At 43.8% G+C, this 14,137-nt stretch overlaps 2 protein-coding genes across 3 annotated transcripts; both read right to left on the bottom strand.

The window, feature by feature from the left end:
- Nucleotides 1-818: 818 nt before the first annotated feature.
- si:ch211-161h7.4 (serine/arginine repetitive matrix protein 1) lies at nucleotides 819-8,048 on the bottom strand. Its single transcript, XM_067251817.1, has 16 exons — nucleotides 7,855-8,048; nucleotides 7,642-7,685; nucleotides 7,421-7,488; nucleotides 7,053-7,256; nucleotides 6,656-6,863; nucleotides 6,229-6,297; nucleotides 5,985-6,065; nucleotides 5,661-5,825; nucleotides 4,687-5,483; nucleotides 4,005-4,529; nucleotides 3,069-3,771; nucleotides 2,908-2,978; nucleotides 2,622-2,765; nucleotides 2,036-2,196; nucleotides 1,787-1,877; nucleotides 819-1,299 (listed from the first exon to the last, which is right to left on the bottom strand). The coding sequence occupies exons 1-16, from the start codon at nucleotides 7,876-7,878 to the stop codon at nucleotides 1,217-1,219; spliced, it is 3,438 nt and encodes a 1,145-aa protein (XP_067107918.1). The 5' UTR covers nucleotides 7,879-8,048; the 3' UTR covers nucleotides 819-1,216.
- Nucleotides 8,049-8,695: 647 nt separating this feature from the next.
- On the bottom strand, nucleotides 8,696-12,650 carry si:ch211-161h7.5 (uncharacterized). 2 transcript variants are annotated; one of them, XM_067252029.1, is made up of 8 exons: nucleotides 12,508-12,650; nucleotides 11,069-11,177; nucleotides 10,815-10,959; nucleotides 10,488-10,601; nucleotides 10,175-10,319; nucleotides 9,654-9,802; nucleotides 9,376-9,515; nucleotides 8,696-9,147 (listed from the first exon to the last, which is right to left on the bottom strand). In XM_067252029.1, exons 1-8 carry the CDS (start codon nucleotides 12,529-12,531, stop codon nucleotides 8,993-8,995), a joined length of 981 nt encoding a protein of 326 aa, XP_067108130.1. In that variant the 5' UTR covers nucleotides 12,532-12,650; the 3' UTR covers nucleotides 8,696-8,992. The 2 variants fall into 2 exon arrangements, with proteins under 2 accessions (XP_067108130.1, XP_067108131.1); XM_067252030.1 differs by lacking the exon at nucleotides 12,508-12,650 and adding an exon at nucleotides 11,271-11,396.
- Between the last annotated feature and the right edge of the window lie 1,487 nt (nucleotides 12,651-14,137).

The raw sequence follows: 14,137 nt of genomic DNA, 5'->3' as shown, positions 1-14,137 counted from the left end.
AAGCAGGGTGAAGTGCCTTGCCCAAGGACACAACGTCAGTTGGCATGACCGGGAATCGAACTGGCAACCTTCGGATTACTAGCCCGATTCCCTCACCGCTCAGCCACCTGACTCCCTAGACCTGTCTGAGTGCTTCTACAACACCTGTAATTGGGTCTTCCCAGTGTTTGTGTTCTAGTGCTAAATAAAAACTAGCTAAAGGCATGCTTTAGGCTGTGTTGGTGAGCTGATGGTATTATGGAAAGTCCAAATCATAAAAAGGTGAGAAAATTAGATTGGATTTGTCTGTGATGAGGAAATCACTCATCCCAAAAATTGTGGGTGCTTTTCTACATATTTTGGGGAGTTAATACCCATTTTTTGATCTACAGTTTACATGTAACTGTATACAGACCTGCTATATGAGAAAAACAAAACAATGAGCCAATCAACTCTGTCTTTCAACAATGGAAAACGAATTCTTACAACACTGTTTGAACCCTAACCCTCATGGTGTAAGTGGGAACTCAAACACCTGTTTTGAAGTAGAGCTAAATGATTTGCAGGCGGGGAAACCTTTCAAATATATGTTCTGTTTGCTACATAAATGTCGGAGCTTTGTGTGCCATCATTCCTTATCAGAACCAATTACACTGCTACCGTTAAACATCTCCGGCGGAGATGGCATGCATTCCACCCTCAAAACTGGGACTTTCGGTTTGTCCTGGATCTACTACTTTCTATGGTATGGCACCCTCTAGAGGTGAAACCTGGTACTTACATCAACTCAAATGGATTACCGTAGCTATTGATCAAAACTACACCAGTGGTTAAAAAAACATTATTCATTAGAAAAGATTAAGCACAAACATTTGATTTATGTACAGCGACTAACACAGTATTTAAAGAATAAGGAAGACTATGACTTCTGAAAGTGTTTTTTTTCTTTTTTCATTTTTTTTTTCACGAGCATCATTGCAATTAAGTTGACTTTATATGATGCACCATTTAACCGCTATGGTTATTAAAAAACTGACAAAAATGCAGTCAGGAAACACTATGTACACAATATCCGAATAAGATCATCTTACAATTATTTCAGAAGGTGCTCCTATCTGCAGTTAAAGCTCCATGTTTACTCTAATGGACCACCAAAACAATTTTAATTGAACAATGAGTAAATCCGTGAGGACGTCGAAAGGATGACAGGAAGGCAGGTTGGGCGGCCATCTTGTCTTCACTCTGGGCTTTCAGCCTGCATCCTGTTAAAGTAGAGGACTGCAGGCTCCTGGGCGAGGTTGTGAATGTTGTAGGCATGTCCTGTTACATGAACAGGAGAAAAACCACAAGGGATTGTTGAGGATTCAAGATGTTTCACTTCTGAGCTCAGTTTTCCTAAATACCCTTTCACACTGCACAGCTCATTGATTCGCCCATGAAAGACATTTCCAACGCTGTGGGGAAAATCATAGGTCGTGAACATTTCACCCGGGAGTCAGGTGGCTGAGCGGTTAGGGAATCGGGATAGTAAACAGAAGGTTGCTGGTTCGATTCCCGGCCGTGCGAAATGACATTGTGTCCTTGGGCAAGGCACTTCACCCTACTTGCCTCGGGGGAATGTCCCTGTACTTACTGTAAGTCGCTCTGGATAAGAGCATCTGCTAAATGACTAAATGTAAATGTAACCCATTTAACTCAGATAAAGCATAATCCTGGATTTCATAAAAAAAGAAAAAAAGGCTTTTAGTTCTGCACTAGATTTAATCGGTTCAGAAAAATAGATGAAGGGAAATCAAAGAGTTCTCACCACATGGGACCATGAACGTTTGTCCGGGGTTGTAAAGCGACACCTTCCCGTTGAGGGTCACGCGGACACAACTCGTCAGGACATTATAAACCTGGAAAAGAACCAACAACCAAAAACCTCTGAGTCTGTTTCTGAGGAATCGAGACCATCGGTAATCCAACTGCAAGACGAGACATACTTGTGAAGGACGACCAACACAAGAAGAAACAGACTGAGGAGAGATGCGGGAAGGAAGTCGAGTCGACTCACCGATGTGAAGCTGTGATCAACCCAGAGAGGCTTTTTCATGAAGGAGCCCAGCAGGATTCTTCCGCTGCAGAAGGAGCTGGCCTGCAGGTCTACACGGAGGCCCAGGGCTCGGCCTCGGTAGGAGTACCACTGGAACTGCTCCGGAGTTATCTGGCCCCCTCCTGCAGTAGCCACAGAAACATACAGCATGACACATCAGATACAGAACATCCTTCTAACTGGAAGCAGATAAATAAAGTAAAAGGGATCTGGTTCTGGTCTGTGCCTTTAAGGAATCCCTAAAGTTACACAGATACACACTGTAGATGTGTTCTGGACGTATCGAGTTCTGATTTCAACAATCGAGTCATGTAAAAAAAAAAAACATGTAGTCTGGGACTAAGGTGTACACAGGCAGCACAAACGCATGTGAGGCCCCATGTGAGGCCCCATGTTGTAGGCGCCTCGGACAGAAACGTAGCTTTGGGATAAATGTGTAACTGCTGGCCAAACACAGGCGCTAGGTGAGCAGCATTCCTGGATGTCTGATCTCACATCACCCTGTCCCAGAGGTGCAGCCCCCTGCTGGGAGGGGTCCTGGGCTCACCCTTGATGGTGGTGGGCCAGAGCACCTTGAGCCACTCCTGCAGGTTGGCCCGGTCCTCCTGCTGCAGAAGCAGCGGCCTGAGAGGAGGCCCACACAGCTCAGAGCCAGCCAGTACAGGCACAGACAATCTGGACGAGGGTAAACCTGACGGAGGTCAAGGATACAGCGTTGTTCAGCACTTAAACAGGAGATTTTTTGGGGTCAAAGATGTTGTCGTTGTTGTTGTTGTTCGAGTGATGTTGTTTGTTGGTGTTTGGGGTCAGAAGCCACCGAGTTAAAAACTTACACATGTCCTCGTCTTCCTCGTGATGCTCCAGATCAATCATGGAGGACGGCCCACTTATGAAGCCCTTTAACCTGTGAAAAAACAAAAGTAACACAGTGTAGAACTGAGGGAACAGACTGTTAAAAATAGGGACACTGAAAGGAGAAGTGAAGGGTACTCACGTGTTGTCTGACAGGCGTTGGCTGATGGAGGGCCAGCTCAACCTCTTTCCCAGCTCCCCTACAGACTCCATACACACTGAGGTGGTAGGAGTCCCTACAGGACTGGAAGTGTCATCACAGGGGATCAAGCTGCCGGAAGGTTCTTGACCGGCATCGACATCCTCAGTGTTGGTACCCTCGCTGGCGAGACTGCTCTGGGCCGAGCCTTGGCCCTGGGAGGGGAACAATGTTTTACGTCCTCCACGCCGGGCCGCACTTCTGACCCTCTCCACTGGGGGCACTGTGTCGCTTGAGGTGAAGATGGCTGCGAACGTGGCCAGGGACCTTTTCGCGGTCTTGGGAGCAGAGAGGTCTTTCTTCTTCAGTGGTGGCTCGTGCACTGTGCGGCGAGGTTTGGGCGAGCCGGCCAATCGGCCGTTCTGATGCGGTCTGAGAGAAGGTGACTTGTGTGGTTTGGGGTGCTTCGCCTCACCTTTTTGCGTTTTCGTGTTCTTGTCTTTGGGTTTCCGTGGCGGCGAGGGGGTGGCCTCTACGTCGGCAGGAGGACTGCCGATTTCCCACCAGTTTCCAGGAGCTTTCCGGCATCGTTTTTCTTGCATGGGAATATTTTCGTGATTATGGGGTCTTAGAGGTGTGGAGGGGTGGTTCAGGGCTGACTTTGGGTTGGGGGTGCGACCATACACCCGGTCAAACACCTTTTCACCTGTAAAGTCACAGTGTGCACAATCAGAACAGTAACAACACAAAACACAAACCCTAACCCTAGCATTCACCTACAGCCCAAGCAGACCATAGCCAACTCCGTAATTGACAAGCATTATTCCACTACATATCAATTTTGTTAAGAGTTAAAGCTAATAAAAAATAATAACAAAAAGCTGAGCATTATATTCCACATTATATTAGTATGTTTGTTGAGGTTTTAACGATCCTTACTGGGAGTGGAGGTATGTTGTCTGAGTGGACTGGGCTGTGGGCTGAGCTCTCCCTGGTCATGGCTACCACAGTCGACCACAACTTCCACTTCTGTCTCAGCAGGTTTTTCTGGCTTTGGTCGGCTGCTCTTCCTCTTCCTGGTGTGCCTGGCCCTCGCACCAGCCTTCTTAGGCTGTGGATCTGCAGACCGCCTGGACGAGAGCTTCGACGGCTTCCTGTCACTCACACCTCCTTCCAGCGCCTCGTCCTGCACCACAGGTGGAGAGGCCTTTGCCGTCTTCCTGCTGCTCTGTTTAGACTTTTTAACAGCCGGTCCACTGTCGGCCTCGGTGTTTGTGGTTCTGTCAGACACACCTAGCCACCAGGCCCCAGGCGCACACTTCTTTCTCTTCGCTAGCACAGGGCTCTCTGCACGCGGGTCAGAAACCCCCACAGTGACGGGCTTGGATTCTCTACCCTTAGGGTTGGAGGGGCCCTTAGAAGTTGCTTTTATTTGTCCTTTTGGAAGTTTGTTCTTTGCCCTTTCTGAAGAGAAAAAGTAAACAAGAGTGGAGAATGAGATATTAATACTAACAACATGTTCACATACAAGAGAGGACACATTTAGTTATGTCTACGTCTGTGACATGACTGAACAAATGAAGATTGCTACACGTGTTCTCTGGTTCAGGGGAAGCCTTACCTGGCGCAGAATCCTCCTCCTCCTTCCTGTCTCCATCTCCTCCGTTCTCCTCCAAGTCCTCCACGTGACCAGGTTCTTCAGCAGGTTCTGGCGGCTCCAGCCCGGGGGAAAGTTCTTTGCTCCCCTTGGCAGACTTGCCTCTTCCCCTCTTGGGCTTCTCCAAACCATCTTTGGCAGGTTTGGATTTTGGAGCGTCTGATGGTTTGGGAGCTTTCTCCTCCGTCTTTTGTTTTCTTTTGCTGGGTTTGGCAGAGGCACCTTGTCCATGTCGGTCCTTCTTTCCATCTTCTTCGGCTGATGTAGCTTTAGATGAAACCTTGGTAGCTCCTTTCTTCTTTGACTGAGGTTTGTCTCGGTCGTCCTGATTGGTGAACCCACCGGACTCGCTCTCAGGCCTCGTCAATCTTCCAGGACTGGAGCTCTGCTCTCGGTCTATCACAGCACCCTTCTTGTCCGTGCATGTGGAGAGGACAGGTCTCGGTGACGCACCTCTATGAGCTGCCTTCCCTTTCCTTCCCTTTCCTTCCTGTTGAGCCGGGTTCTCCGTTCCCTCCGGGGCTTCCTGCTCCCCGGGGGCGCAGCCTCCGTGGTCCCGCTGGGGAACCACGTCTGCAGACGCGTCTTTGTTGGATGAAGAGCTCGGAACTTTGTTCTGCTTTGCCCGTGCCTTGCTTTTGTTCGGGTCAGTCTTCCTCGGGATGGAAAACAAGCTAGGGCCATCGTCCTCCAGAATCATGAAGTCATCGTCAAAGTCCTCAGGAGGAGGTTCGCTCACTTTAGAAGGCACCGGCTTTGAGCTGGAAAACATGGGAGTTTGAGGTGATTACTTAAAGAACTCTTGGCGCTAGCAACCCCAGGATACGGTTGCTGTGGTCGTGAGCTTAACCTTAACAAACAAAAGCGTTGTGTTATGGAAACAGGCAGTCAGTCGTAAACCCATTGAGGACAAAGGGAGACAGGTATCCTGGTCTTACCGTGCTGGTATGGGCTGGCTAGCCTCCCTCAGTTTTAACAGAAAGGCAAACGCGTCTTTCTGCTTTTCTTTGGACTTGTCCTCTGTCACCAGGGAGGGTCTGGGCTCACAAGGAGGTTGGGTGTCCTGTGTCACTGTTGAGACTAAAGGGCAGGACCTTTCTTGCCTGGGTAAAAGCCGAAACAACAAATAGAAAAAAATAATAAAATCCTCAAAATGATCACAGCTGTGAGAACCTTCCCCCCCCCCCCCCCGATATGCTACACTGCAGAAGCTTATACATGTTCTGGATACTGAATTTAAGGTTTAATGAAATTATTCTTACGAGGATTCTTGTGGAATGGACTGAGGTACAGCACATTGGACAAACTGTGGTGGGTTTTCCAGGATTTTACGATTCTCTTCACTGCAAACAGATCCAAGTCAACATATCACACTGACACTGCCACGGTCCTGTCATAATCTATAGTACCAACGTCAGAGCAATGTGAATGACAAATGCAAATAATTCTGAAAGATTACGCAACAATCACTGATTAACTATGAGTATTTTCATTCAAAAGTCTTACCACGGTGCTTTTTTTTTGCAGAGCAAAGCAAACTTCGTCGGAGGCGAGTCCACCCCGAGGTCATCCCCACTACGATGAGGGGAAAGCATGGAGTCAAGTGGCTGAGTGGTTAGGGAATCAGGCTAGTAGTCAGAAGGTTGCCGGTTCGATTCCAGCCATGCAAAATGATGTTGTGTCCTTGGGCAAAGCACTTCACCCTACTTGCCTCGGGGGAATGTCCCTGTACTTACTGCAAGTCGCTCTGGATAAGAGCATCTGCTAAATGACTAAATGTAATGTAATGAAAGCGAGGTGAAATCAGGATGAACAGGACAGTAACCAAGTATGCACTTACCTTATCACAATAATAGAAGCACCTACTAAAAATACATTATTTTTTTAAATACATGACTAACACCAAATAATGACATTTAGGATGTCCCCTCACCTTTCTGTTGCCTGTCCACTGCAGGGCACTTCCTGTGAGGTGGAGGGGTTGAGTTTGGGAGGGACATCCTCTTCATCCTCACAGACAAACAAGAGCGGAGAGGCTGTCTTGTCTCTATAGCAACAGTCTGCGTTGTCCACATGCACCTCCTGCTCAATGGGACTTGATGTCTTGATGGGGCTGTGTTCTTTGAATGGCGTCACAACCTCTAATGGACAACAGTGGAAATGGTACAGGCGCATAGGTGAAAAGGTCAACCTTATAATTAGGTTCAAAACACAGGCCTTTAAACTGGTCATATTTGAAATTACAGTGATTACTTCCAAACTTCCCAGTTTCACAACATGTATTTCACCAGTTCCAGTAAATTACTCTATTGTGCATGTATGTTTCTTACCAGCATCAAGTGTAGGGCAGTACAATGCCTTTATTGTCTCACATTTTAGCTCCTCAGGTGTAACAGCCTGAGACACCAGACATGTCTCTGTAAGAGGAGATTGTTCTGGAACAGGTAATGCACTTCCCTGCTCCTCTACAGCAGGACATGTCTTCAGTACGGGAGACAGAGTTGGTAGATCTAGCTCTTCCTCTGAGGTAGAGTCTGGAACAATGTACATGGTCTCATTGACTACATGCAGGTTACCAAGAGTGAATGGTGTGTAGACTCATGCTCACCAAAGTCTGACCAATAGGTCAGTAGGATCAAACACAGGATATAACAAAGTATTAAAAAAGCAACAAAAAAAAAATGCTGTTCTTACGTACCCAGGTCATCGAACAACTTGTCAATGTCCTTCAATTGCAACCGTTTGTCTTGCAATTCTGTAGATTTACTGCCATAACAACATAATAACATTGCAAGCACGGTTAGTTTGCGTGATGCTACTTAGATAACCACAACACTGAAAATATTTGTTGTAAAAACAAATGAATCATTGAGAATACATCTAAACCAATGTCGCGTAAAAACTAAATTGTTATCTCACCACTCTTGACTTATGAAGTAGCGGAGCCTCTTCTGCGGTCTTTCCTGGAGTGAAGGGATGGGTATAAGACACATTGTTATTCTTCCATACTAATTCTGCTGGCCAGCTTGCTACCACTAGCTACAGTACCAGCTGTTCAACGACCAATCCCATTTTATGGTCATATGCGACTACTCAGTTGTTTTTAACGGTCCAAGCTAAAGGTATACATACCAGTTTCGGAATTTTGGAGTCCATCAGTACACTATTTGTTAAAAGGCTAGTGCTAACTCCTAACGTCGTTACGTTAGCTTGATTCTCGTTCTGCTAGCTAGTTGAGCTAATGGACAAAAGCCACTTTAGTCTTGCGACTACCAAATAGTTCCATCTACACGATTGTACATTACAAAATCGTGTGCAGAGCTATACATAACTTAACTTCGCTCATTGTGTCAAATGTACAAGAGCTACCTATGCGGCTAATTCCGCTAGCAAAACAAAAGTGCGCGCGACTTATCTAAACGCCTTCTCTTTTGAATTGGATACGGTGGCTCTAAGGTGCACAACAGAACGGCATTAGCAAAAGCAAAGCTAACAATTTAAAGTAATCGATAACACAAAAGCATGAACAGAAACGTAACATTTGATAAATGTATTGCAAAATATACACAACACCATCGTGTTGTGTGTAAAAAGAAATTTTACATTTTATTTTTTCGAAAGCTTGAAAACAAATCGGTCGAAAACTTATTTTCGAACAAGGCACTATGGAGACGCAGAGTGGCTTCGCTGAGATCAGAGGTACACGGTGAAAGGTTACTTGGGGAGAGGTAGCCTAGGTCCAAATACATACCATTCAGATAGTGCTCTTATGTAGACCTATATGCTTATGGTGGGCTGTATACTAATCAATATTGCTATAAAACTGACATAAAAAGTTAATGGATCACAACCACTCAAATGTTTACAATACATGCTGTTGAATAAGAGGGGGTTAAAAGGTTACTAGAATCAAGTGCACCCAACTCCAAGTTAGTTACAAAACATATTTTATTACTTTTTATTATAACCCAATAATCACAGTTGAAATAAACTATTTACAAAATTACAATTTACAAATGCATCATTCAATCATTTTACATTTACATTTATGCATTTAGAAGACGCTTTTATCCAAAGCGACTTCCAAGAGAGAGCTTTACAAAAGAGCATAGGTCACTGATCATAAAAACGAGATAGCCCCAAATATTGCGAGCAGCCAAAACATGAAGCATACATTGTGGAAACCAAATAAGTGCCAAAGGGAAGAACCATAAGAGCATGCAGTTAAACAAGTTAAGAGTGTTCTTAAAAAACATGTTTCAAACGAACACTAAAGAAGTATTTTCTTTGTCTTTTCTGCAATCTCCATTGGAGAAACTGCTTCACCTGGGCTAACGTGTTTGTACAGGGGGTTCTTGATGTGCCTCCACACCACCAACCCAATCCTTACGACGAACAGGAAACAGGTCAAACCCATCAGCACAGCTAAGGGGAAGAAATACAGAAACACAAATGAACATATTGGTGTGTATATAGTGTGTCCAGGGCCAAGCACCATCTTGAATTGTTTATTGTAATAATGTATTAATATACAGTATAATACTGCTGTGAAAACAAAACACGAACAAAAGGCAGTGCCATGTATCTGTACCACCAGTATTTGCCTTCTTGGATTTGATCCCTGCATTTATAGTTTTTGTCAATGTTCCTTACCCTCAAAGACAGCATTGCGACTGGGAGAAGATGGATCATAGTTCTTTGTCAAGTTCCCAGCCAGGGCCACAATCACAACTGGGTAGATCGTGAGGATGTAGCGCATGTGTTTGTCTAAAACAAAGTTCTCCAGAACAAACCTGGGAAAGATTAACCAATATAAAGATGAAGATACACACCAATCTCTTCCTCTGTTTAAACATACTGCAGCACGCCCACTATGAAAATCATGCATGGCTTCTCTTTTTGATACATGAGATGGTTTAATCTGTACTTACCAAACAACCAACACCACAGTCAGAATAGAGAGAGATACAGTTGCAGCATCCGTTGCAGACAGACTTCCATCATAGTTCATTACAATGGTCAGGTTGATCAAGGTAGCGATGGTTGTCCAAGTTGTGTAGGTGGACAAGGCATTCTGAACCTGAAATATTATTATGAAAATAAAGCACAAGGTGTGTGAGAAAAGACGGGGGGGTCAGATGGCTGAGCGGTTAGGGAATCGGGCTACCAATCAGAAGGTTGCCGGTTCGATTCCCGGGTGTGCTCATATTATGTTGTGTCCTTAGGCAAGGCACTTCACCCTACTTGCCTCGGGGAGAATGTCCCTGTACTTACTGTGAGTCGCTCTGGATAAGAGCGTCTGCTAAATGACTAAATGTAAATGTAAGACTATCTGTGGTTGAACTCATATACATATACAATAACAATGTCATATAAGTAAATGTAACAGTTTATTGGATGAAAAAAGAAACTACCACTGTGCATTTTACAGAAAATAAACGGTCTTACTCACTAATGCACGGATTAGCCAGAGGTCTACTTTGTGGTACTTGTTGAGCCAGGCACCATAGATGTGCAGTCCGTGACAGGTGAAGAATATCGTAGAATAGTTTGAGCAGGCAACCAGAAACAAAAAAATCAAAGCTGGTATCATGTACCTTCGAAAGAAAATAAAAACCATCAGATTCAAAAAGGTTTAAGAAAACAACATTAGTCTACCCTAAATATCACAGGTTTACTTAGATTAATTAACATCCAGATAATAACCAGGTTTAGAAGAAATTGACTTTGTTATGCAAAAATTGGATGGACATTGTCACACTTACGTTCTGTCCCACAGTAGTAACCACCCAATATTTAGACCCATGTTCAGGATCCAGGACACAAAGAAGCCGTATGGCAACACCGAAGGACTGCAGTACACCCACCCATAAGCATTTCTAGAAAAGATGAGAAAATCAAATGTCACATGTATGTTCACCAAGTTAAAAGCTACTCTGAAAGTGTAATATAAGTATTAAAGTGTAAAGCCCAAAAATATCTGGCATGGAAAACTATACTGTATTAGGCTATACAGACAGCAACTAAAAAAATATTCTTCAAAATAAACCATAAAAAGAGTATAGGAGAGGAAACTGGAAGTTGTATCTTACTTTCGGCAGAGACCAGAGAGGATGTAGGCCAACATGAGCGTCAACCAAGCATAGATCACCCCCCAGATAGAGAACGTCCATCCTGACGGAGTAATCTGGGTGTCAAACTCGTTTGACACATTGGCTGTGCTGGACTTAAATGGATCTGATAAGAAAATACAGAATTGTATCAAACAGTGTCTTGTAACCCCATTATACCCAAAAAGTGTCTCTGAATTTTGAATTGTATTTCTAGTAGGCCTACAGTAACTCACAGAGTCCTGGACCGGCCAATATGTTGAATGCAATTATGATGATATAGGAAACGAGTGACGCTACTATTAAAGCCAAACGACCAGGATTGTGCTTTTCCATTTTGGTTAACTGCAACAAAGACATTTAACGTTAAAATGTGTTATGGCACAGACGTGAACAAGACTCATACAATGAGCTTCAACCAAAATAATTTACACTTACCTTTTCCGCTCTGCTCTCGGATAAATGTTGTTGAACAGACTGACTGAATGAGTGTAGCCTATGGCGGTGCTCATATAAACTTAGTTGTGTAACCTGGTTTTTATAACCAAGCAACACGTGCACGTTATCTTTACCACAGGTGAGTATACCTGTTACAAAAGGATATCCTATGCAGTTGTTCTTCCTCTTCAAATCAAGTGCCCTAGCCTTGGTTGAAGAATCTTACGAAACAAAAAACTTAGATAACCTAGGTGTGGCTGTAGTTTGCATCCATGTCAAATGTAAACATAGATAGTACCCCTTCGTATATCCCCTTTGTCATATCCTGCCAGTTGATCCTTTCGATCAGTTCACTTCAATGCAAGTCAGAAAAAAAAAATATTTATCAAAATTATGCAAGTGGCCTAGCCCTATAACCGTCATATTGTCATTGTAGTATCGCGTGTAGGATACATTCACGAAGGAAGTAGCCTACCTGGCAACGATTAAGTAACAGCGGACAACTCGCGACTCGATTTGCCTAAAATACATTCTGAAGATTATATGAATTACACTGATGGTCTCACGGTACTTTCAGTCGGCGTTCAGGACAAATCTTTGTAGCTCACGGTTTTTTGAATTTGAAAAGTTTCATCGTTAACTTTCCTATACATCCACGATACTTTCGACTGATTTGCTTTACATGTCGACGTTGCCGCATGGTCTGCTCCAATAAACCCTTCTTTAAATCCATTATAAAAGTATGTAGTGATAGTTTTCTATAGCAGCTCTCAAATTGTACAGAGAGCCTCGTTTTTGTTAAGAATTAAACGCTAATATCTAGCTGGGGCAGTAGCGCACCAACCTGTTCACTAAGTGCGATGGAAAGAGCTCACAGTTTGAAGAGAAGCAGCAGGACAGTTAAACTAATTGTATTTACAAACAATATTATTACAGTACTGTTTATCGGTGCTTGAATTACAATATATTGTTCAGCTATAGTAATATTTAGCCCATCTGAAATGTGAGATGTGCTTATAGGCTAACTATGTCTAGCATATGGGATGAAATGTTGAGGTGAGATCAGAAGAATAAAAACAATATTGACAAAGACAACGTTTATGTGAAAAAATAGGATATGTTTACTTTCTTTGTAACAAAACAAACGGTAACTTATTCAACATGTATGGTAAACTTGGTCAAACAGCGAACTACAACATTTTTACAACGTTTTTTTCTTCTGATTTGAATAACTTACAGTCTCCCAGGGCATGTCCCTCATTTGCGCTTTGGACAGTACCGTCGTGTGTGAGCTTTGTCCCCGGTAGCGTCACAGATCGGGCAGATGTAACTCCTCAGAATGGGGCAAATAACCCTCCCGTCCTTTGCTTTCAGTTTGTGGGATCGGTAGATCTCTTCCGTTTCGCCGTTCTGTTTGCAGAAGGCACAACAAGAAGTTGAGGTCGGGCTGCAACGGCTGGTGTCCGAGATGCTGCTCGCGGAGCTCAGATCATCAGATTCAGAGTTGTTGCTTAACGAGTCATCACGGCGACGGGGTTGGACCGCTGGCACGCCGCGAATCCACTCGGGCATCAGGGGTCCACTCTCTATCTTGCGCAGAACCCAAAGTTGCTCCAGTGTCCTCCCAAGATTCATATAGTCGTGCCACATGTCGAAGGCATTGCTTGACCCGATGCTGTTTTCTTCTGCGAGGAGATGTCTCTGCATCATTTTTCGTGGTTGTTGTATTCTTGGGGGCTTTGTGTCTCCTTGTATTTATAGGTGTCTGGGTCGTGACTGACTGACCCTCATTTTGCAACATTGTATCTCGCTTGTCTGGCAGGCGGCATGCCGACACGGTGGTCGCACGTCAGTCTGGCGCCACTTATTGCAATGTGTCTTTGTTTTTGTATTAGTTTACTTTGGTGTTTCGTTTTGCAACCCTTTGGTTTAATTGCATCACAGACAGTTCTAACAACAAACGCTTACATATTTCCAACACATTGCCAGGATAATTACATATCAATCTCACATCACATTGACCTGAGCATGCCATTGCTTTTAGAAGATATGTGCAAGGTTGAAAGGTAAATTGGGTTGATGTTGATGATTGATCAAATAGCACAAGAGAGAACTGCAATGTCATACTTACATATAAAAAAAGAATTCTGGTTAAGATAAAAATGTTTGAAGGGACTTTAAAGGGACTTTAAAGGTCATTTGTATAGGTCTGCTTTACACGTTATTTAGATAAGATTGATTCCAGACAACCTACTTGAGCGTCTGACTGGCTTGAAACATTGTTATTTCTCTGGTCTGTTGACTCACTCCAGCCCTCTCTGATTACACCTTCAGCCAGGTGCACAAGATGTCTGCATGTGCAGCTCATGCCATACAAACACGTCATGCAGGTGCTGATGGTGCTGTTGAAACATCTTGCCTAGGGCGGCAAAGGTGCTTGCGCCGGCCCTGAGGGTTAGGGTTAACAAATTGTGCAGTTCAGTATAATATTAGGACTGAGCTTTAAATGACACTCAAAGGCATCAGAAAAAGCTGCATGCAAGGGAAATGTTAAGACCAACTAAGCAATGTCATTAGTAGGCTGTTTTACATTTAGACATTTAGTCATTTAGCAGACGCTCTTATCCAGAGCGACTTACAATTTACAATTTCAAACTTTCATCCCAGCAAAGTCCCTTAAAAAACCTACAACCTCATTTTGAACAGCACTGTGTAAACAATGTGTATCCATAAAATGCAGATACAAATTCAGGACACTGCTTCTGTAACTCCAGAGATAAGAAAACGTGTTCTGGTGCCACCTTTTGCATCACTCTCTTCATTTAATAAGATCCTACTCATTTAATCGTATTAAATGAGTAACTTCT

The sequence above is a fragment of the Osmerus mordax genome, chromosome 15 (genome assembly GCF_038355195.1).
Source record: "Osmerus mordax isolate fOsmMor3 chromosome 15, fOsmMor3.pri, whole genome shotgun sequence".
Lineage (NCBI taxonomy): Eukaryota > Metazoa > Chordata > Actinopteri > Osmeriformes > Osmeridae > Osmerus > Osmerus mordax.
The sequence above is the reverse complement of the archived record's forward strand: the minus strand, read 5'-3'. Positions and strand labels throughout refer to the sequence as shown.